Genomic DNA, 21,917 nt, shown 5'->3' on the forward strand with positions numbered 1-21,917 from the left:
ATTACGCTTCAATATGATCGAATGTGGAATAGACCCATAGGATGAAATGTGATCTACTTCATGTCTCAGGAAAGCAGAAAATGACCAATGGCATTTTTTTTTTTTTTGGATTCCTGACATTTCAGGAATTAATACCATAAACAACCCGCAGAACAAAAATCCAGAAGTGAATAATACACACGAAGAGCTTCTCATAGAGATTGGCATCAGTAGTGAAATCCCACAACTCTAAAAAAGAGTAGCCATTCGGTCTCTGCCAAAACTACTTCATGTAAAAGCTGCAGAAGTACAGTTGCATCCAGCCAAAAGAAGATTTCTGATCCTTCTGAAGTTTACACACCTAACTAAGAAGCTATGCTAATACTAATATAATCCCTAAATGAATTAAAAAAAAAAAAAAAAAAAAAATTAACGTGTCAATCTAATCTCTAGCAATAAAAATAATGAGCTATGTTTAGCTAATCTCTAGCTAAATAAGGAAGATGTGGTAACCTAAACCTAAATGAATAAAAAAAGATGTCAACTTAATCTCTACGTTAATAAAAAAATAAATAAATGTGCTAATGTAATCCTAAACAAATAAAAATTAAATAAATGTGCTAATGTAATTCTAAACGTGCTAGTGTAATCCTAAAGGAATATAAGAAAAGTTATAAATATTGTAAATTTAATTTCTAACTGAATAAAAAAGTGTGCAAATTTCCATTAGTAAACCGAACTGAATGAAAAAGTTGTATTAGTCTTATTCCTAAATGAATATATATCTGTAATAGTGTAATCCCTAAATGAATATGAAGAAGCTGTATCAAGCTAATTTCTAAATTAATTAAAATTAAAAAAAAAATCTGAACTTATCTGCTTGAATAATGAAAAGCGATACTGAATTCTAAATATAAACTAAATCTACTTTGTCATAATGTACAAGTGCACCAGGAAGATAGAATAAAACTAAGGCCTTCTGCATTATGTTGCTCAAACTAACTTGCAAGAAACACCCCACTTCTGAAAGAATGTCTCATAAGAAGTGACCTGCTGAAAAAGTTGTAGTAGCGACACACACACATTTGTAGACTATTTTATTTAGCTGTACTGTTTTATATTAGCATACATAATTTTTGCTACGTTTGTGTATATAAATATACATATAAATTATGTATGCTAATATAAAGTAGTTTAGCTAAATAAAAAAAGCCAACTTGATAAGTGTGTATTTTTAGTCATCACTATCACTACTTTGAACATTTTCTTTAGGTATCATCCCAAAACATAATTCACAGACAGTCTTCGAGTGCTCCTCACAAACTCGTTCTAAACATGCTTCGCAGAATTTCTTTTTTACGATCTTTCTTTCTGGGACACTTGTAACATCTACCTGGCTTAGGTGGACACTGTTGGGAAGGTCCAGGAATTTCTTCTGGTGGAATACAAGCATATTTCGCTGCTTTCGCACGAAGATATTTTGGAAGAGTTACCGTGGCTGCTCTAAACTTTTTCCAATTTCTGCGAGAAACTCGCTTCGAGGGAGTCTCACTTCTGGATTATTGCTACGGAAAATAGCCAAGGCATTTATTCCAGCAATGTTCAAAATCCTGTGGAAAAGTACCATTGGCCACCTTCTGGTTTTCCGATAAGTAGTATACGTTCCACACATTTCATCCAAGACATCAACTCCACCTTTGGTCATATTATAAAACGTAATAATTTCCGGCTTTCTTTTGTCGCCACTGTCAGGATCTATAGTATCGTCGTGGTGCTTAGTCGATATTAGGATCACATTTCTGTTTTTTTTTGGTACATAGGACACAACTGTGGTCTGATCTTGGAATGCGAACAAACTACTAGTCGGCTCGCATTCCTTCACATTGACCAATTCAGCTGGTAGCTCACGTTTATTTTTTCTTAGTGTGCCAACAAGAGTAATGTTTTTTTCTCATAATTTAGAAGCCAGAGGCACACTGGAGAACCAATTGTCTGTGGTCAAATTACGGTTGGTTCCTTCAATTGGGCGAACAAGCCGCATCACCACATCGAGGGGCGAATTTGACAGGGCATATGGCCCAGGAGGTTGTCTCCCCACATAAACTTCCATATTGAACGTGAAACACATCTTAGCATCGGCTAATGTAAATATTTTTAGTCCATATTTTGCCGGTTTACTTGGGATGTATTGAAGGAATGAGCATCTACCCCTGAATGGCACTAATTGTTTATCTACAGTTACATACTCCGAAAGTGAGTAAAATCTCTGGCATCTCTCCAAAAACATGAAAAAAATTTCACGAAACGCTGCAAGTCAGTCTGATTCTTTTCTAATGTGTCTATCACTCTTGCTATCGAATCGCATAACCCGAAGGAGGAATGAAAACCTCTTATGGGTCATAACCGATGACAGCAATTCCGGACGAAGTCCATCTTTACGCCACATATGTTCCGCGTTTATCCCTGCTAGCCCAGACATTCGTGACAATATTAAAATACCTATCAAAGCTCTCATTTCATCGTTATCTGTTCTTCTAGCATCCTTGGCCAACGAAAAATTAGAAGATATTTTATCAATGTATTCGTTAGTATGTCTCACTATATGAGTTATCATTTCATTATCGAAAAATAATAAAAAACAATCAATTGGTGATTTGGCGGACTTACCTGCAGCCTTCACACCTGGTAAATGAATAATGTTACCTCGAGCTGCACGAATATTTAGACGAGGGGCAACTTTCCTCCACACCGTGCTTTTATCCTTCCCGATATATACATCCTCCTCCAGCTGCTCCCAGTCGCTGTCACTGCCATCGCTTGTCTCCGTGCTACTCCGATGGTCCAATTCCTCACAGAAGGAGCTATCATCTTCTGATGATGACTGCTCATCAGCTGCCCTTTCTTCATAATTCTCTTCCAAATAACTCCTATGCGTTTTCTAAGGTAAATCTGAATCTAAATATGAAAATAAGTCTGAAATCTAAATGTGAAATTGTGAAATATCAGTGGTTGTCACTACTTAAATTGAAGTTCTCGTGTTGCGCAGAAGCAAGAAATGTGGAAAATCCGTTGAGCCCCCCCCCCCCCCAACTCTTTCTTGTAGTGAAAATAATTTGTTTGGGTGGAGTATGTGTTTTCGCCTTCTACATATGTATAATTGTGAAAACTTCTTTGCGGTAAATTCAGCAAATAGTAGTCAATAATCCCTCTGGAAATATTGGGAAGTGTTTCATTCTAACCTTACGGTAAGATCAAACTATAGTACAGTAATCCTTTATTGCATGAAAGTATTGTCATCTAGAAACAATGTCAGGACAGTAACAATAAACCTATGCAGTTAGAACAGGTGTTTTGTTCTGAGAGTCCGTTGAGTAGAATCAAAGAGGAAGTTACCCTTCATGTTACCGCCAGTAATTTGTTACGGTAGGGGAGATCAAAATCTTACCGTAATATCAAACCAAAGTACAGTAATCTTTTTTGCATGGTAGTAGTTGTCATCTAGAAATAATGTCAGGACAGTAACAATACGTGTATGCAGTTAGAACAGATGTTTTGTTCTGAGTTTCTTGCAGTAAAATCAAAGAGGAAGTTACTCTTCATGTTGCCGCAAGTAATTCGTTACCGTAGGGGAACATAAACTGTCTTCTGTTCGACAGATATCAGTATTTGCAATATTCCCAAAGGGGAATAATTTCAGCTTAGAAGGGACAATGGACGGCATTCAATCCCCTTTTCGTCAATTGGATATACTAGCCATAAATATATTGGAAGCTGGATTATACATTTCAAACATCACTTGAATGCAAATGACTACACAGTTACTTTGGACTGATCTGATGTCTTCGGGTAAAATCAGTCTTTTTGTTGTAATTTTCCCAAATGTAAATGTATTCAAACAATTTTCCCAAATTGTTTGAATACAATCACATTTGATTTTACAAAATTACAAAATACAATTACAAAAAAAATATTCCTGTGTTCAAACAATTTTCCCAAATTGTTTGAACACAGAAATATTTTTTTATTTCCAATGTGTATTTTACTATCGTATTTCCTTTCTTCAATATGTATTTCAATACATATTGTAATAATTTACATATTGTAAATTTCTTCAATACATATCGAAGAAATTACAATACATATTCTGTCTACTGACACAAAATCAAGAAAATTCAACTGAAAGCCACAGTAGAAACGAAAAAAAAAAGAAAAACACTTTGCTGTACTATTGTTTTAGGGAACAGTATTTAGCATTTTTACTTTCTAACAATATTTCATATTATTGCTCTGTTACAATGTTTTGCTTTGTTGCTTTACGTTATTGTTGTAGCGAACAATATCGTGCACGACATTTCATCACAGATGCTGGAGTTCTAATTAGTCAGTTCATCCTAGGATGCGGAATTACTAATTAGTCCGATTTTGGTCTGGTCCTCATTTGATAAAAAATCCAGAATAATTCCTCTGGAAATATTAGCTAGTGAACTGCATTATAAATTTCAAACATCGCTGTACTGCTTATCCTTTGAGTGACCGCATGTTTTCGCCTTGTACAATTGTTTTATTGTGGACACTTTCTTCCAGTCAGTAAAATCATTATTATACCTATAAAGTAATTCATTATGTTGGGGGAAACCGTTTTTTCCTCCTAATTGATGTAGCACTTTCGAATTTCGCAAAGTGGATCATTTGAACACAACATACATTAGAAGGTCGGTAAAAGAGTTGATAATTGATGGGCAGCATTCCGACAAACAAATTTTCTGTTTATATTACGTGATGACCACACGGTCAGAGATCCCGAAATAGAGAGAGAGGAGAGAGAGTGAGAGAGAGAGAGAATACAAGAAACTGCACTGCATTTAGCAGTCACCGACTCATCTACCAAAAACCACAGTAAAACAATAAAAGTGATGGGGAGTAAGTCTATTTGTCAGCGGAGTTTATCTGTTTATTGCAGTTCAGAACAGCATTATGACCGTGGATAGTGAATTTATTCGTCTTCTGAGCTAAAACAGAATTTCTCCCTTTGCGATGACATCAAAGCGTAACAAGCAAATATCTTCTAACGATACTTTTTGAGCAGCCGTTAGTTGTAATCTGTTAGCTTTGTATTGTTACAAATATTGCAGTTATGTGAACAATACACATTTCAAGAAAGAAAGAAATTCATAGCGGATGATTTTTTTTTCTTTCTTTTGATGCACCAGTTTCGAAGTTTATAACGCAGCTATAAATAGAAATATTTTCTCGAAATTTGGTTAGAAGATCAAACCCAGGAAACTGCTGTTCTGATATTGTTTACTAAAAACAATTACAATAAAGCAAACTTTTTTTTTTTAATCAAATGCGCATTGCAGTTTTATCAGCTTTACACCAGTTTTTCCCGTTTCCAACAGATGAATTTCCTTGATCTTCTGTTCGTAGGAGCAATATACGCTGAAGATAGGATATACGATCTGTTCACCTTCCATAAACTGTTATTGGTACTGTATGGCTTTATTGCTTCTTATGTCAAAAACAGTAGCTCCTGTTCGTCTTTTGTTTATTTACACTTCTCCCTTACCGTCTCGATTGTAGCTGTACTGGTGACGTGATATATACCTCCCACGCTTCGCTCGTATTCATGCGGAGTTGTTTATGAGAACTGCTCCTCTCCGTAAAAAGAAATTCGCGCACTTTACACCAAGAAACAAATCAAGTGTCGGGTTTCATAAGCTCTAGGCTGGTTAGGGCGGGGGTAAAAAAATTAATTGAAAAGGCCTAAAAAATTGCATACTTGATGTCACATTTTAGTCATTTGCGTGAAATTCAATAGAAGGTTTTGAAAATTTAAGTGGGAAAATTCAAGAAAACAGTTCTGGCTCCAACTATAGCGAGTTTCAGCTCTGTAATTAGAGTAAAAATTATAGAATTAACTTGCTGAACCCAGTTGGGGCTGGTACGTACCCCAGCGGACGGGGATACGGTTAAAATGAGAGCAAACAAATGTTCAGAATAAGCCTCTTAAACTTTTTGTTTGAAATGGCCACATGTTGACAGCAAGTACTCTGAATTTAAATCCCAAACCAATCTTCCTCACTTCATTAAAAAGAAAATTACTGTTCACTAATTTCTTAACTAAATAAATATAATATTTGGGAATATAGATATATAAGTTTTATTTTCTTTTATTATTGTCAAAATAAGAATAATATCTGATAAAGACTAAATCAACAAAAAAGACAAAAATTTTATATCAAAAATTTATCAATATACAAAGGGTACTAGGAAAGTTTTGCAATACAGCTTTGTTTATTTAATTTTTTCAAAGTAATTTCCTCTACATTCAATACACCTCTCCATCCTCCGAAACCAATCTTTAAACCAGTTCTGCCAAGTTTCACTAGGGAGTAAAGCACACTCGTTGTCCCAAGCCCGTAGAAGGTCCTCATCACTGGAAAACCGCCTCCCTTTTAGCTTCATTTTCACATGCGGGAACAGTGCAGGGAGCAAGGTCTGGACTGTAGGGAGGGTGCTCGAGAAGTTTCAGTCCTGTCGTGGTCAAATATTCGGTGCAGGCTTTGGCGCGGTGAGCTGGAGCATTATCGTGATGGAGGTACCAGGTGTCCATTCTTGACTTTGGCCGCAGGTTCTTCATAGATCCAATGACTTTAGGCAGGCATTGTTCAGTATACCACTTAGCTGTGACTGTCTTCTGCGTGTCCAAAACGACACGTTCCACAATTCCACTCGATTTGAAAAATACAGCTATCATTTTCTTCTTTACAGATCGGGATTTTCTGACAATTATGGGTGTGTCGTCATCATCAAAGACCCAAACTTTGTTTTGAGCCTTGGTCGGCAGATCGTAATAGTACAGCCAAGTCTTGTCACCTGTCACGATGTTGTTCACATACCGAGATTGTCCCTTATCAAACTTTTTTAACATCTCCCAGCACCAAGTCACACGTTGTGTCATCTGCTCTTCAATCAGTTGATGCGGCACCCAGAGAGAACAAAGTTTCTTCACGTGCAAATGATCTTGCAGAATCGAACGAATTGCTGGTGCATTTAGGCCCAAAGTATCCTCTACCTGTTGGTAGGTCACTCGCCTGTTTTTGTCAAGCATTTTCCTCACAGCAGTAACGTTTTCCTCTGTAACTGACGTTCGTGGCCTTCCCGGCCTCTCAGAATCCTCCAGAGTGAAATTTCCCCTCTGGAATTCTCTATACCACCTGAATATCGTTGTACGATGTGGTTTTTTTGATTTTGATTTGGTAGTTGTTGGCGCATCGGCTTCTGTGGCCATATTGCACCTCCCAAGGTTTTTGCAGTACTTTGATCCAAGCCCGAGGCGGGAATCGAACCCGCGACCTTTGGGTTGCCGGGCAGGTACTTTACCCACTCGGCTAGCCCGGTCGGCGTACGATGTGGACAATCATCATCTAGTGCAAGAGTCATTTCTTCTAAGCACTGGTCTATGGTTAAACCACGCACGAAATTATACCGCAAAACTGTCCTTATTTCATTTCGTGACCACGATGCCATCGCAAGCACTTTACACTCTCACTACTAATGAATAACTGAGCCCATCGACTTGGCGTGGCGGCTACTATGCACGTATGAACATGTCTCAACATGCAGCAACAAGCAGCTTCCTGTGATTCATTGTTGCGTCATATTGCAAAACTTTCCTAGTACCCTTTGTACTAGGGTAAATGCTAAGAGTTATAATACCATATTGATAAATAGAAAAAAATTATTTTAGAACTCTCTACAGCACAAAAATACATTCTGAAACCATATCTAAAGTTGTTATGCTTCAGGATTATTATGTTACTCATATTGAAAGTCTTCAGTTAGTTGTTTAAATGAAGGCAACAGCTGTATTATAAGGTTCTGAAGTGGTGATATATGAAAAATTTTAAAATTACAGATAAAATCATTGTAAATGGGGTAAATTTTTTCCACAAAAAATTTCCTACAAACTTTCGTGTTATAGATTTCCACACCATTACCGGTGGTTCAGTTAATACATATTTACTGAAAGACATTATATGGGAGCTTTCATGGGATATTTTAAATGAGGAGATATTAACTCATATGTTAGTAACAAAATTTGTTTTATTAAATTTTACTGCCATTTTTAAATGCACCATAGTACATACAAAGATGCATGTACTTTGGTAGGTGTCTACATTTTATGCTGTTTTACTAAGAACCACCAGACCATACCCCCATTTGGTCCAAAAAAGGATTCCACAGAAGTCCCAAAGCATAGCCTCTAACACCTTAGTACACTGAGAGAATTAGACTAAGGGCTTGGTACTTTCTAGTATGTTAAACTAAAAGTAATAAAAGTAATCTCAAATTTTGTGTTATCAATAAATGAGATGTGTCTCCTTATTTAAAATAATTTGGTATATTTTTATTATAAAATTAATATTTCATTCATTTAATTAAAGTAATAAAAATCAATGTTAACAAACCTGTGTTAAGTAATATGTATGGGTGCTTCTAATACTAGATATGGCATTAGCAGCGCCTCTAAAAGCATAGATTTGTTGATGTGGATCTCCAACTACAATTTTTGGACAAGTCTGAGATAACAGTACATCAAGCATAGCTACATTTCACAAAAAGTAAAAAAAAAAAAAAAAAAAAAAAAATTAAAAAAATTAAATAAGGATATAGCATACATACATCTGAAAGATTTTTTTAAATATTATAATTATTTCATGTTACATACTAGAGTTTCTTGCATAAGTATTCCTTAGTTTATCTTGAACATATATCTAACATAATACACATCACTGCTACTATATACTCTATATTATCAAAAAAATATATTTTCCTCTATTTCAAAACATGTAATTATAGCATATTACCTTAATGGTGTCCTCCATGACAGTACAGTGGGTTTGCCACTTGTCATTCATTTGGAGAAGTCTAGGTTCAAATTCCATTAAAAAATAGATGAAGTATAGTATGTATATTTTTATTATGAGTTTATTAACTTTTATTACAACTTTTATTATAAAAAGTTTATTATAACTTTTTTTATTATTAAAAAAATTCTTAAAGACCTCCTGAATTATGGCTGTAATTCATATGAATTATTCAAAATTTTTTATTCTATATTACATATGTCTGTATGCATTCACACTATATACAGACACAGTACATAATGATGACTACAAAATGGCATAGGCGCCTCCGTAGCCAGGTGGGAAGAAGCAGCAGTGCGTAGCACACGTTTCTTGATTAGACTGGGGTTCGAGCTCGTCACCACCAAATACGGAGGATGCGGAAAGGTCAGGGAATTACCACCACATATCCCGGAGCAATATGGCCTTAGTTGCTAATGCTCCTAAAAACCAAATAACAACAAAATGGCATACTATAGGAACTGGTGCCTACTTGGTCCACAATTTCATCAGATACTAGATGCCCTAGTTTTTTGCATTTTCCTTTCCTTCTAAAAATGTTTTATCAACCCAAACATGCAAGATCTTGACGGTAAAAATTCCCAATAAACTTGTTGTAACAACTCATAACTTTCAACGAGTGTTTTCTGCAGTTTTGTTAAAAATTTGAGGTTGATTTGTTATTCAATTCTTTTGTCCGTCATTTTTCTGGCAAACTGCAAAAGCACAAGGTCATGAAAGCTTGTCTGACTGCACAGTGAATATGACTTGGCAGACAAGTAGGGAATAGTAGTAAGTATTGGTCATATAGTGCAAGGAAGCCACAGGCTTTTGCTGTACTGGCAAAAAAACAAAACAACCAAGTAGATAAGAAAACACAAATTATATGCTTCCCTCCTCACACACAGGTAAGTATTCAGTTGCCCCTTGAATTTATTCTAACTGTCAGCTATGAAGGCAACTTGTTCCAGCTATCAGCAACTTGCTGGCTAAAAGAAACCTCCTGCAATCTAATCTAACCCTAAAGCCCTGTAATTTGAATTTATGACCCCTAGTTCTGGAATTCTTTAGAATAGTGAGAATTCCACCTTCATTCATCTTATTAATGCCCCTCAGGGCCTTATAAACATCAATTAGCTCACCTCTGAGGTGCCCAGTTGCTAAGCTCTGTAGACCACATAACTGGAGATTTTCTTTATACGGTCATCCTTCTGCCGATCTCACCATACGAGTTGCCAGTGTTTGGACCCTTTCAAGAAGCTCGATGTCTTTTTTCAGATGAGATCTGCATACTTGAATACACTATTCCAAATGCGGTCTTACAATTGCCTTATACAGTGGGATTATGACCTCCCTATCTCTACAGGATAGCGTTCAATAAATCACTGATAGGACACCATGGGCTTTCCTGGCTGCCTGTTTACACGGTTCAGAAAACTTCATATCTGACAGTACTGTAACTCCCAGATCCCTTTCCTCTTCCACTGTTTTTTAATTCAACCCTACTAAGTGTATAATTTATTTGTGGGTTGCTATTTCCCAAGTGTAAGACCTTGCATTTAGCAGCATTAAAACATAGCTGACACTGCTCTGACCATCTTTTCAAGTCTGTTCAAATAATACTGAAGGTGCACTGCTTGAACATTAATACCTTTGCCAATCTTTACGTCATCTGCAAATTCTGAGATCATGCCTTCTATCCCTTCGTCTATGTCATTTATGAAAATGAGAAACAAGTGTTCCAAGAACCGATCCTCAAGGGACCTCACTCCTAATGTTACACCAATCTGAAGAATACCCATTAATCACAACCCTCTGACATCTGCCCTGCAGCCACTGGGCAATCCATCTTAGAATCTCACCAGTAAATCCCAACCTGTTCAAGCTTATACAGTACTCTCTCGTGAGGGACCAAGTCAAATGGTTTCCTAAAATCCAAATAAACTATGTCAAAATTATTACTTAAATCCAGCTCTTGAATAACTGTATCAAAATAGCCTACTAAGTTAGTTAAACATGATTTATCCTTAACAAAAACATGTTGTATGTCCTTCAGAATGCAATATCTATGTAAATGTCCCTGGATGTCCCTTCTTAATCACTTCCTCTAAGATTTTTCGTACCACTGAAGTCAGACTAACCGGTCTGTAGTTACCAACTTCACTCTTGGAAATGATTTTATGTATTGACGATACACTGGCATTTCTCCAATCCAAAGGAATTGCCCCTAAATACAAAGATGCCCTCATAATAAACCTCAATGATTCAATACACTATCACGTGCTCTCCCTCAAACTACAGGGTATATGCCATCAACTCTGGGAGCCTTACTTGCCTTTATGCTCAAAAGTTTTTCTAATAAACAATCATCTGTAATTACAACATCACTAACTTCATATGTCTGCCTCACTCGCACAGCCTCTTCTCAGCATGAAGGGTCTTTCATCAGTAAAAACAGATGCAAAGTACCTGTTCATTTCATTTGCAACACCAGCTGGGTTGTCTAAGACTTTCCCACACCCCATGCACAGGGGCCCAATCTGATTCGCTTTTTTCTTCCTTGTATTCACAAAAATGAAAAATTCTCTGTCCCTATTCTTTTCTCTCTTATCCAATGCTTTCTCATATGCAGCCTTAGACTTCTTGACCTTATTTGTGGTACTATTATTAGGACCATTGTTGTTTTTGATTTTCATAAATGACATTGATGAAGGGATAGAGGGCGTGATGTCTAAATTTGCAGATGATGTAAAGATTGGTAGAGTAGTTAATGATTGCCGACAAGCAGAGCTTCTTCAGAGTGACCTAGATAGACTTCAGAGATGGTCAGAAAAATGGCAGCTATGCTTTATCCAGCAAAGTGTAACGTATTGCACCTGGGGAACAGTAACCCCAAAATAACCTGTCTTGGCATAGTTGAACTAAAGCTGGTAGTGGAGAAAAGTGACTTGGGTATTACGATACAATCAGATATGAAGTTCTTCGAGCATTGTAGACTGGTTGCAAGGAGGGCCCATGGTGTCCTATTGATGATTTATCGAACAATCACTAGATGAGATAAGGACATCATAATCCCATTATACTGTATAAGGCTATTGTTAAATCACACTTGGAATACTGTGTTCAAGCATGGAGACCCCACCTAAAGAAAGACATTGTTCTTCTTGAAAGGGTCCAAAGACGGGTAACTCGCCTGGTGAGATCGGCAAAAGGGTATCCATATAAGGAAAGACTTCGAATATGTGAGTTGCAGAGCTTGGAAACTAGGCACCTTAGAGGAGACTTGACTGAGATGTTTAAGGCTCTGAGAGGCGTAAGCAAAATGAATAAGGACGAAATTTTCAAGGTTATAAATGATTCTAGAACTAGGGGCCATAATTTCAAGTTACGGGGGGAGTTGTTTAGACTGGATTGCAGGAAGTTTTATTTTAGCCAGCGAGTTATAAATTACTGGAATAAGTTACCTATGTGGGTGGTAGAGGTCTGGGGAAATTCAAAGGTCAGCTGGATAATTACCTAAGGGAGGAGGTAAATGCATAGGTTGTCCATTTCCTTTTCTCTTATTAATTTTTATTATTTTTTAAAAATTTTCTCATTATTATTATTAATTTGTTTTTATTCTTATTATTTTATTTTATGTATTTTATTTTATTATTATTATTTTTTTTTTTTGTTTATTTTTTTTTTTTTTGCTGGTGCAACATAAGCCATAGGCTTCCTTGCACCATGTGACTAATACTATTACAGATCACCTTGTGTACCTATTGTAGGCTTCAATACTTTTCGTCACTCTATAACTGTCCTATGCTATGAATGGAAAGGCTGAAAGTCAACAAGGAACAGTGCAGACAGGATGCCAGAGCAGCTCAAAGTTCCTGTATATCATTATGATATACAGGAACTTTGCTAGCAGAGATAAGGAAGTGATTTTCCCTTTGTATAAAGCAATGGTCAGTCCATACCTTGAGTAGTACATATAGGCCTAGAGGCTTCATTTTAGGAAGGATGTAGAGATCGGCAACAAGATTGAAGAGGAGAACAAAAGGGTTACTCTTACCAAGAAAGGCTTAAGTTCTGCAAATTGCAGCTCCTGGACACTAGGCACCTGCGAAGTGATCTGATTGAGATGTATAAGGTTTTGAATGGTTTAAGCAAGCTCAATGATGATGGGATTCTTCCTCGTGCTCAGATTAAACACTTGAGGGGGCATAAATTCAAATTGAGGAAAGACGGTTGCAGAATAGATGTGTGGAAATTTGCCTTTAGCCAGCGAGTGGTTGACTGCTGGAACAAACTTACGTTTGTTGTGGAAGATGACAGCTTAAATAGATTCAAGGAAGAACTAGACAAAGTTTTAGAGTGAATGGATAGGTGAAATGCAAAGAGTTTTTTTTTTTTTTTTTTTTGGCTGATGCTGTATAAGTTTGCTTTCTTGCTTCATATGGTAACTGTTCTGCTTTTGTTTCACAGATGGCACTTGGTGTGCAGTGGCTGTGCGTAAAAAATTTATCACGCGAGAAGAGTCTATTATTAAGTGATTTTATTCAGTTTTATTCCAAAATGAGAGTGGAGGGATGGGACCATGAGTTTGAACAAAGCTTCAAGCAAAACTAAGGATTCTGTTTAAAATCAATTCTTTAAGGAGAATAAAATTTCAATTTTTATAAAGTTTTGTTCCAAACCAAGTTATTATTCACATTTAAAATGTATAAGATTAGAAATACATGACCTTCAATACAAAGTAGTAATTGTTCAACAGTAACTGTTTTATGTATAGGTGTTTTATATATATTTTATTACTTATTATTTTTATTTATTCACATTAAAATTTTTACCAGTTTTTTTGTATAAAGGTTGAATATTACTAATTTTATCCACATGGAACTATGTTTCTAGTCTTTGATATCACCCTTAGGCCAGTGTATTCTAAAGCTAGCTTCAGATTTTCTAATTTTAAGATGTGTTCACACACACACACATATAGAAGTATAAGTCTGGAAACAGCAATAGCAGATCAAACTTCTACACTGTATCCTGGAATATAGATAGAAAAATACTAAAGAATTATATTAGGGCCTATTCAATGTATAGAAATAAATACCATTATCCACAGTTCCTTTCATTTGCAACATGATACAAGAAAGGAAAGCCTAAACTACACCAGAGGAAAAAAAAAAAAAAAGGAAAATGTTAATTTCTCCTCATTTCAACTTTATTCAAACTACCCACATCCACAAACACCAGGTAGAAGTTTATTCCAACTGATTATGCTTTAGCCAAACATGAATTTCAGCACATCTCTATACTGTAATGATCCATTCTCAATTTAAATTTATGTCCTGTTGTGTGCTTCATCAGATAAAGGGTAAAGATGCCATTAGCATTTAGTTTACTTAACCATTTTAGTGCTTTATATACTTCAATCAGGTCATCATCACAGAGATGCCTTTCTGGGGACTGCAATTTACAGAACTCCAGCCTTTTTTGTGGTAAGGATATCCCTTTGTGCCCTCAGCTAATCTTGTTACTCTTCTCTGCACCCTTTCCAACAGATCTGTCTTTCCTAAAATGAAGTTTTGAAACCTGTGTGCAGTATTCCAAATATGGCCTAACTACTGCCTTATAACCAGTGCTGCTCAAAATCCTGACAGCCAGATTCCTGACGGCCAAAATTCCGACAACCAAAAATTCCGACAACCAAAAATCCCGACAGGCAGAAATCCTGACATACAGATTGTATTTAAAAAAACAAAAACAAAGTCTATATCTCAGAAACTGTTTGTGCAATAAAAAAATGTTTTTCATGTAATCAAAACGGCCACTAAAAATATTAAAATTTTATCATACACACACACACACACACACACACACACACATATATATATATATATATACAGGGTGATTCACTACCAGTGCAACAAACTTGCAGGACGTGTAGGGGGCACAAAGACGAATCGGAATCACATAGCATTGCAGGGTCCGAAATGCCTTCATCATGCGGTAGAGGACGTTGAACGGGAGGTCGCGTGAACAGCGATCCCGCTGGAAGTCAGCATTTGCGAACCGGTCCCCGAGGCAGTAGGATGGACGAGTATTCAAACGTTGAACTGGTCGACATGCACCTCGCGTATGGAGCTGCAGACTGTAACGGCGCGCTGCTCTGCGCTTGTACCAGGAACGTTTCCCACACAGGCGTGCTCCTCATCATACGATTTTCGCAAGTGTGCACAGAAGTTACGTCAGACTGGTTGTTTTATGAGAGGTACCATGAATCGAGAGCGAACGACGAGGACACCAGACAATGAGGAGAATGTCCTACGTCTTGCAGAAGGCAATCTGAGTACGAGTACTTGAGCGATAGGCCAACGATTGGGTATTTCCCAATCCACTGTATGGAGGATACTGTCAACAAACCAAATGAGTTCATACCATCTGCAATGCGTCCAATCATTGGAGCCTGCTGATTATCCACTCCAGAGGACTTTTGCTACTTGGTTTCTTTAACAGAGTGTGGCAGACAGCACATTTGCTGCATCCGTATTGTTCACGGATGAGGCAAGTTTCACAAGAGAGGGAACCTTCAATCAACATAACACCCATTTGTGGGCTTTGGAGAACCCCCCATGGTACGCGAACACGTGCAACTCAATGCCGTTTCTCTGTCAATGTTTGGGCCGGCATTGTTGGAGACCACCTCATTGGACCGTACCTTCTGCCCCCTCGTCTGGACGGTAGGGCATACTTGATCTTTCTACAGCAAGTCCTGCCCGAACTTATTGAAGAAGCACATGTTCCTCAGTCGTTGCGCCGCTCAATGTGGTTCCAGCATGATGGGGCTCCCCCACATTATACCAATGACGTCCACTAACACCTAAACGTTACATTTGGACAGCATTGGATAGGTCGTGGTGGTCCGGTTCATTGGCCTGCTAGATCACCGGACCCATCATGCCTGGACTTCTGCTGGGGTAAAATGAAGACATTGGTGTGCGAGACCCCCGTTGATTCAGTCGAAGACCTCGTCGCTCGCATCTCTGTAGCTGCCAGGGAGATTCGAGACATGCCAGGAATCTTCCAGAACGTTAGGGATTCCATGCGGCGGCGCTGTAAAGCCTGTGTGACTGCTTCTGGTCGAACTTTCGAACACCTTCTGTAGCATGGCTTTTTGCCAATGTAAAACTTGTCATTAAAATGATTTCTGTTACACTAACGAGTTGCTGTTTCTGTTCTTTTTCTTTGCTTCTTTGTTCATGCGACCTCCCGCATGACGAAGGCATTTCGGACCCTGCAATGCTATGTGATTCCGATTCGTCTTTGTGCCCCCTACATGTCCTGCAAGTTTGTCGCACTGGTAGTGATTCACCCTGTGTGTGTGTGTGTGTGTATATATATATATATATATATATATATATATATATATATACACAGTTGGTCATCGACTTACGACCGACTTCTGTTCTGACTGACAGGTCGTAAGTCGATCTGGTCGTATGTCGGCCATATATTTATTAACAGTATTTTTTAACCTTTCTAATCTTTTTATTATCTTTATAATTTATTTTTATAATCTTTTAAATTTTTATCATCTTTTATTTTTCATTTTAAATACAGTAATGTTTTCATCTTTTATTTAGCGATACTGTACATACCTTCGTTTCTACGCCTAGGCTATCTCTCTCTCTCTCTCTCTCTCTCTGAGGTTAAATTCAAATGTTCTCTACATTTTAATTGGTTTATTGTTCATACTGTTTATAAAAAAACAAAACTACAATCTATAATTATATTGTGCATAATGTGAAAAATAATACTGTACATAATGTACTGTACTGATTGAAAATACAATCTAAAATTAATGTAAAAATTAATACAAATGAAATTTACAAAATCAATTTTTAATCTTTGCTTGTGCTGAGTTGTGCATCGTCAGGGTCATGATCTTGGGTTGAGGTAGGAGTTGTTTATTTATAAGAGACATTATGCAAAGCAAATCTTTTTTTAAAACGCTTAAACCACCCAGTACTAGCCTGAAAATCTTCTGCGTAATCGTCTCCGGCGCGTGATTTTAAACTCTGAAACAAACTTCTAGCCTTTGCTTGCACTATGTGAAGACTCATGGGTGTATTTTTTTGTATTAAATCTTCCATCCACACAAACAACAATTTCTCCATTTCATGGATGGGTTCCTGTCGTTGTTTGGTTAAAATTGTAGACTTAATAGGTGCAGAACCTTTCACAGCTTCCCGAATTCTTTCTTTGTCCTTAAGTATCGTCGATACCGTGGAATGTGATAACTTCAAGTCACGTGCTATCGTATTCACTTTCTTTCCGCCTTCATACTGCTGGATAATTTTTATTTTACACTCTAAATCAATAGTTTTCCTTGACTTCTTAGCTGGCGTATATGTAGATAAAGGCATTTTCCTTTTACTAAACATTTTATGCGTATTTCAGTAGAATTTTAATTAATACACCATCCGCAACAGATGCTTGAAAGCGACTGGGTGTATGTGTGAGAGAGAGCGACTGAGTGTATGTGCCTGGTGCTGTCCTCAGGCCTCCCGTCATCGATGTGCCTCCTCACCTGGGTTATGGGTGTCCTCAGTAGTGACTTCCTGATTTATTATTAATTTATTTATTATTATTATTATTTTTTTGTGGTCGTAAGTGCGGCCGGTCGTAAGTCGATGACCAAGTGTATATATACACACATATATATATATGTGTGTGTGTATATATATATATATATATATATATATATATACACACAGCAAACCCTCGATTTAATGGACTAATAGGGGAGAAGGGGTGTCTGTTAATCCAGTTCTGCTTAAATTGCTAATATCTTTTTAAATTGCACAGCATCACTAGAGAAGGATCTACTATATGTTTAAAAACCTGGAACACCACAGGACAACTTTTTTAACTGGCTTCTCATTAGTTGGTAAGTGGTATCTATTGGCAAAAGTATGTTGAGCTGTGAATAATACATTTTGTCAAAGTGAATAGACAAGTGGTGTATGAAATTTAAACTTCTATATTTAAACACAACCACTATAATGTGTATCATTAAACATTTAACCATCTAAAATTGGACTATGTGTGCCCTATGCCATAAAATATACATGACCACAGGGATATAATTTCGATGCAGTAAATGAATTCAATCATGGGAAGATCTTTGCTCCTATTGAAGACCAAGGACCAAATATTTGACCTTGAAAGCCTGGCTTATGTTCAGTTTAGAGACAAATAACATTATCCATGGTTCTACCTAAGTTGCTAATATCTTTTTAAATTATACAGTATCATAACAGAAGGCATATCTGCTACATTTAAAAATCTGGGACACAGGGAAATAGTAAGCTTCAAACAGAGAAATAATAAGCTTCAAAACAGGGAGTATGTTTTGAAGCTTACTAGCTTCTCTTCAACTGACAGATGGTTTTAAAATTATTATCAAATGAAGTCTCTAGCATAAAGTGCTTATACTTTATGCTAGAGACTTCATTTAAACACATAACTGTTATGTGCCTTTAAGCCCACTTGCCAGTTGTTAAGAAGCCAGTAAGTTTTGACAAAAAGATCAGTTTTAAATGACACAATTTTAAATGTACAATTTTAATAATTTTAAGTTGTATGCTAGATTCACCTTCTCTGGTGATTCTATAATTTAAAAATATTAGCAACCTAAGACTATGAATAAATGGTATTTGTCTCCAAGATGAACAGCAGTTCAAGTTTTTGCCTTTAGCCAGTGGGTAGTTGGTTGGTGTAACAGACTTCCATCCTTTGTTGTGGAAGTTGATAGCCTAAATAAATTTAAGGCAGACAAATTAACTGTTGTTGTAAAATCCATATATTTTTAAGTGATAAAATCAGAAATTTAAAAGTGTTACAATTTTAAATTTTTGGGGAATGATGTGTTGGAATAATTCGAAAGGATCTCTTTCTTTCTTTGTAAAGGTAATGTGCTCTGATGAGTTGATTTTTAATCCAAAATTTTGAAAGTAACAGTCAATAAAAATAAGTGGCACATTTAAAATACGATTATTTTTGTTATTGATGCGCATTGTGATTTTGGTGGACACTACACAATAAAAATTCTCTGGTAAATTCATACAGTGATCACTGGTATTGCTTTTCTGTGGTGATAGTCAGAAAACCACTTTATACAAAGTACAGTAGACTCTCAATTTTCCGGGATAAATGGTAAAATAAAAATCCCGGATAATCAATTTCCCAGTTAATCCAAAAATACAGTAAGTCCCCGACATATGACTTCTTACGTAAGTCGAGTTTTACGTAACTAGGGAATGACTAATAAAATATTGCTCCTATATCCATGATATGTCAAAATTACAAAAACCACATAATATCCTCAGAAGAATGAAGAAATATAGTTATATATTTTTAATCAGTTCAATTAAAAACTTTATCTGGGGACAGCGGTGAAGTTGTTGGAGTGGCACATACAAAAAAAAAAAACATTAAAGGAAGACACTGCATAATAAAAGCTGATCTGTATTTCGTAGCCTTGGTTATCATAGTTGCCTTCATTGGTTCCGATCCCTTCACTGCTTCTCGTATTCTGTCTTTTTCCTTTATTATTGTGTTCACTATTGACACTGACAAATCTAAATTCCGCGCGATACTTGTTCATGTTTGACCATTTTCAAACATCCTTATTTTAATTTTCTGATCCGAATCGATCACTTTCCTTCTTTTTTTTTGATAGCTTTACTAGTAGCACTGTCACTTATTTCTCTTAGTCGGCACCATGATAACGATCAAAATGAAATTTTATGTAAAGAATTTCACAGGATTAAGGCGAAAACTCACTATTATCACCCCACACAAGCTCACATTTTACTAAAACACCTTTCTGGAGGTCACTACGATAAAACAATTTGCACATTCCGGGTTATTAGGCTTTTCTGTTACTGCAATTCATTATAAAAGGGTAGTAAACTTGATCGTATTGCATTTTAAAATCCCACAGAATTCCAATAGCTGGAATGCTGTGGGATTTTACGTTATTATGGTGAAATGTGTGTCCCCTTCACTGAAATCTTCAACCACATAAAAAAAAACTTAATAAATTTTAAAAATCTTTTCTTCATTCCCATTTTTAAGCATGTGACTCCATATCCTGCTTGTGCAATTTGTGCATGCCGTGATCGTCTTTATTGATTGCTCATTATTATTATTCTGTTTTAAATTTTACAATCCTAAAAAAGTAAAAAAATTGAGTGAAAAAAATTAACGTAAGTTCAAAGTTACTTAAGTCGGGGACTTACTACAGTAAAGTATATCCAAAAATGTTCAGCAACCTACGTAAAAAATATGGTGATAGATAAAAAAAACTTACCACACACTACTAGCATGTCCAATATGATGCTTCCCTTTATTTTTTCGATGTTGATTTTAAATCTAATAACTTCCCTTTATTTTTTACGATGTCGTGTATGGTTTGGTCACCAACATTATAATGGTTCATTAGAAATTTAACGGATGCACCGTTTTCAAACTTTTGAATAATTTCAAGTTTTTATTTAATTGAAAGTGCAATTCGTTTACTGTGTTTTCTAAACAAAAAAAAAAAAAAAAAATTTTCGTTATCCCTGACAAACAACGAAACGAAATTTTTCTCTTTGCAGTGCGATGAAACAGAACAATCGAAGAAACGCACTAAAACAAACTAAACATATCTTCTCTCTTTTTTTTTTTTTTTTTTTTGAGTGTCGGGTGTGAAGACAGTGGGGGTTGCAAGATAATAATCTCCCAATGATGACTTTACAACACCCTGCTTGTCGCTTATTTACGACTTGCAAAACATCTGTTTATACCTATTCTAGTTATAACTTGAATTTTATGATTTCTGGTTGATTTATTTATTTATTTTTTAAAATTTGGAGTCTTGAAGTGTTCCAGTTAAACCGATCGGTAAATCGAGAGTCTGCTGTAAAAGCAAAATTAACAAAACATGCATGCATGCATGAACCTGTTATAAAAAGTTCTCATAATGGATGATTAATAATTATTGGGTCATACCCTATACTCTGTTTTACCCACTTTCAACAAGCAATGCCTATTTTTTTGACATTGTTATGAAACTAAAGGAACCACTAGGTGACAGCGATCACAGTGTACTAATGTGGGATTTACTCAGAGATTTAATGCCATCAGGGGTAAAGGGAAGAGTTTTTGCTTTCGTAAAGGTGACTACAGTGGTCTCAATTGATGATGGTACCAACAGCAAATTCTAAATGGGAAGCATTCAAGGGATAAATCTTGGAATGCTACTAGGCTTTTCAGAACAACTAAGAAATACTGTTCAAGGTTTAGGCCTAAATGCATGTCAGATGACCTAATGAGATTCATGGCACAGAAGAAAAATGAATGGGACGCATATAAATTATCAGGAGACACAGATGCCAATGGTAGATGTAAGATAGTATGTAATCAAGTCAGAAAGGACATTAGGCAAGCAAAGGCAGATTACGACAAAAATCTTTGGCATACAATGCAAAGAAAAACAGTAAAGACTTTACTTATGTAAACTCTAGTAGGGGATGAATCAGATTGGTCCACTTGACATTGATGGTTAAATTGTTAATGAACCTGCTGAGGTAGCTGACAAACTGAACAAATATTTTGCATCTACATTCACACATGAGGAGGTCTATAGGGAAGTGGACGTCAGAAGCTTATCAAACTCTAGCAGGGAGCTAAATGATTTTCTAATAACTGAGAGAAAGTGGAGGAGAAATTGTTGAAGTTAAACATGAGAAAGGCACCTGGGGGTGGATGGGATCTATCCAGTTATATTAAAGGAGGCAGCAAAGGAAGTAAGCAAACCCTTAGCCATAATTATGACAGCTTCCTTGGACTCAGGGGAGGTCCACGTGGACTGGAGATGTGCAACTGTGTGCTCAATTCACAAAGGGGGGATCGAAGGGTGACACGGGTAATTACAGACCTGTTAGTCAAACTTCTGTTCCAAGGAAAATAATGGAGTCACTAGTTAAG

At 36.4% G+C, this 21,917-nt stretch overlaps 1 protein-coding gene across 1 annotated transcript in view; it reads right to left on the reverse strand.

The window, feature by feature from the left end:
- The window catches only part of LOC150086824 (F-box DNA helicase 1-like), a 501,907-nt gene that overhangs the window by 147,739 nt on the left and 332,251 nt on the right, over positions 1-21,917 (reverse strand). The window contains exon 12 of the mRNA XM_090371598.1: positions 8,451-8,587. Coding sequence (XP_090227724.1) covers positions 8,451-8,587 — 137 coding nt within the window. The remainder of the gene's footprint in view (positions 1-8,450; positions 8,588-21,917) is intronic.

Source organism: Mastigoproctus giganteus, chromosome 4 (genome assembly GCF_048544385.1).
Source record: "Mastigoproctus giganteus isolate SK-2022 chromosome 4, ASM4854438v1, whole genome shotgun sequence".
Classification (NCBI taxonomy): Eukaryota; Metazoa; Arthropoda; class Arachnida; order Uropygi; family Thelyphonidae; genus Mastigoproctus; species Mastigoproctus giganteus.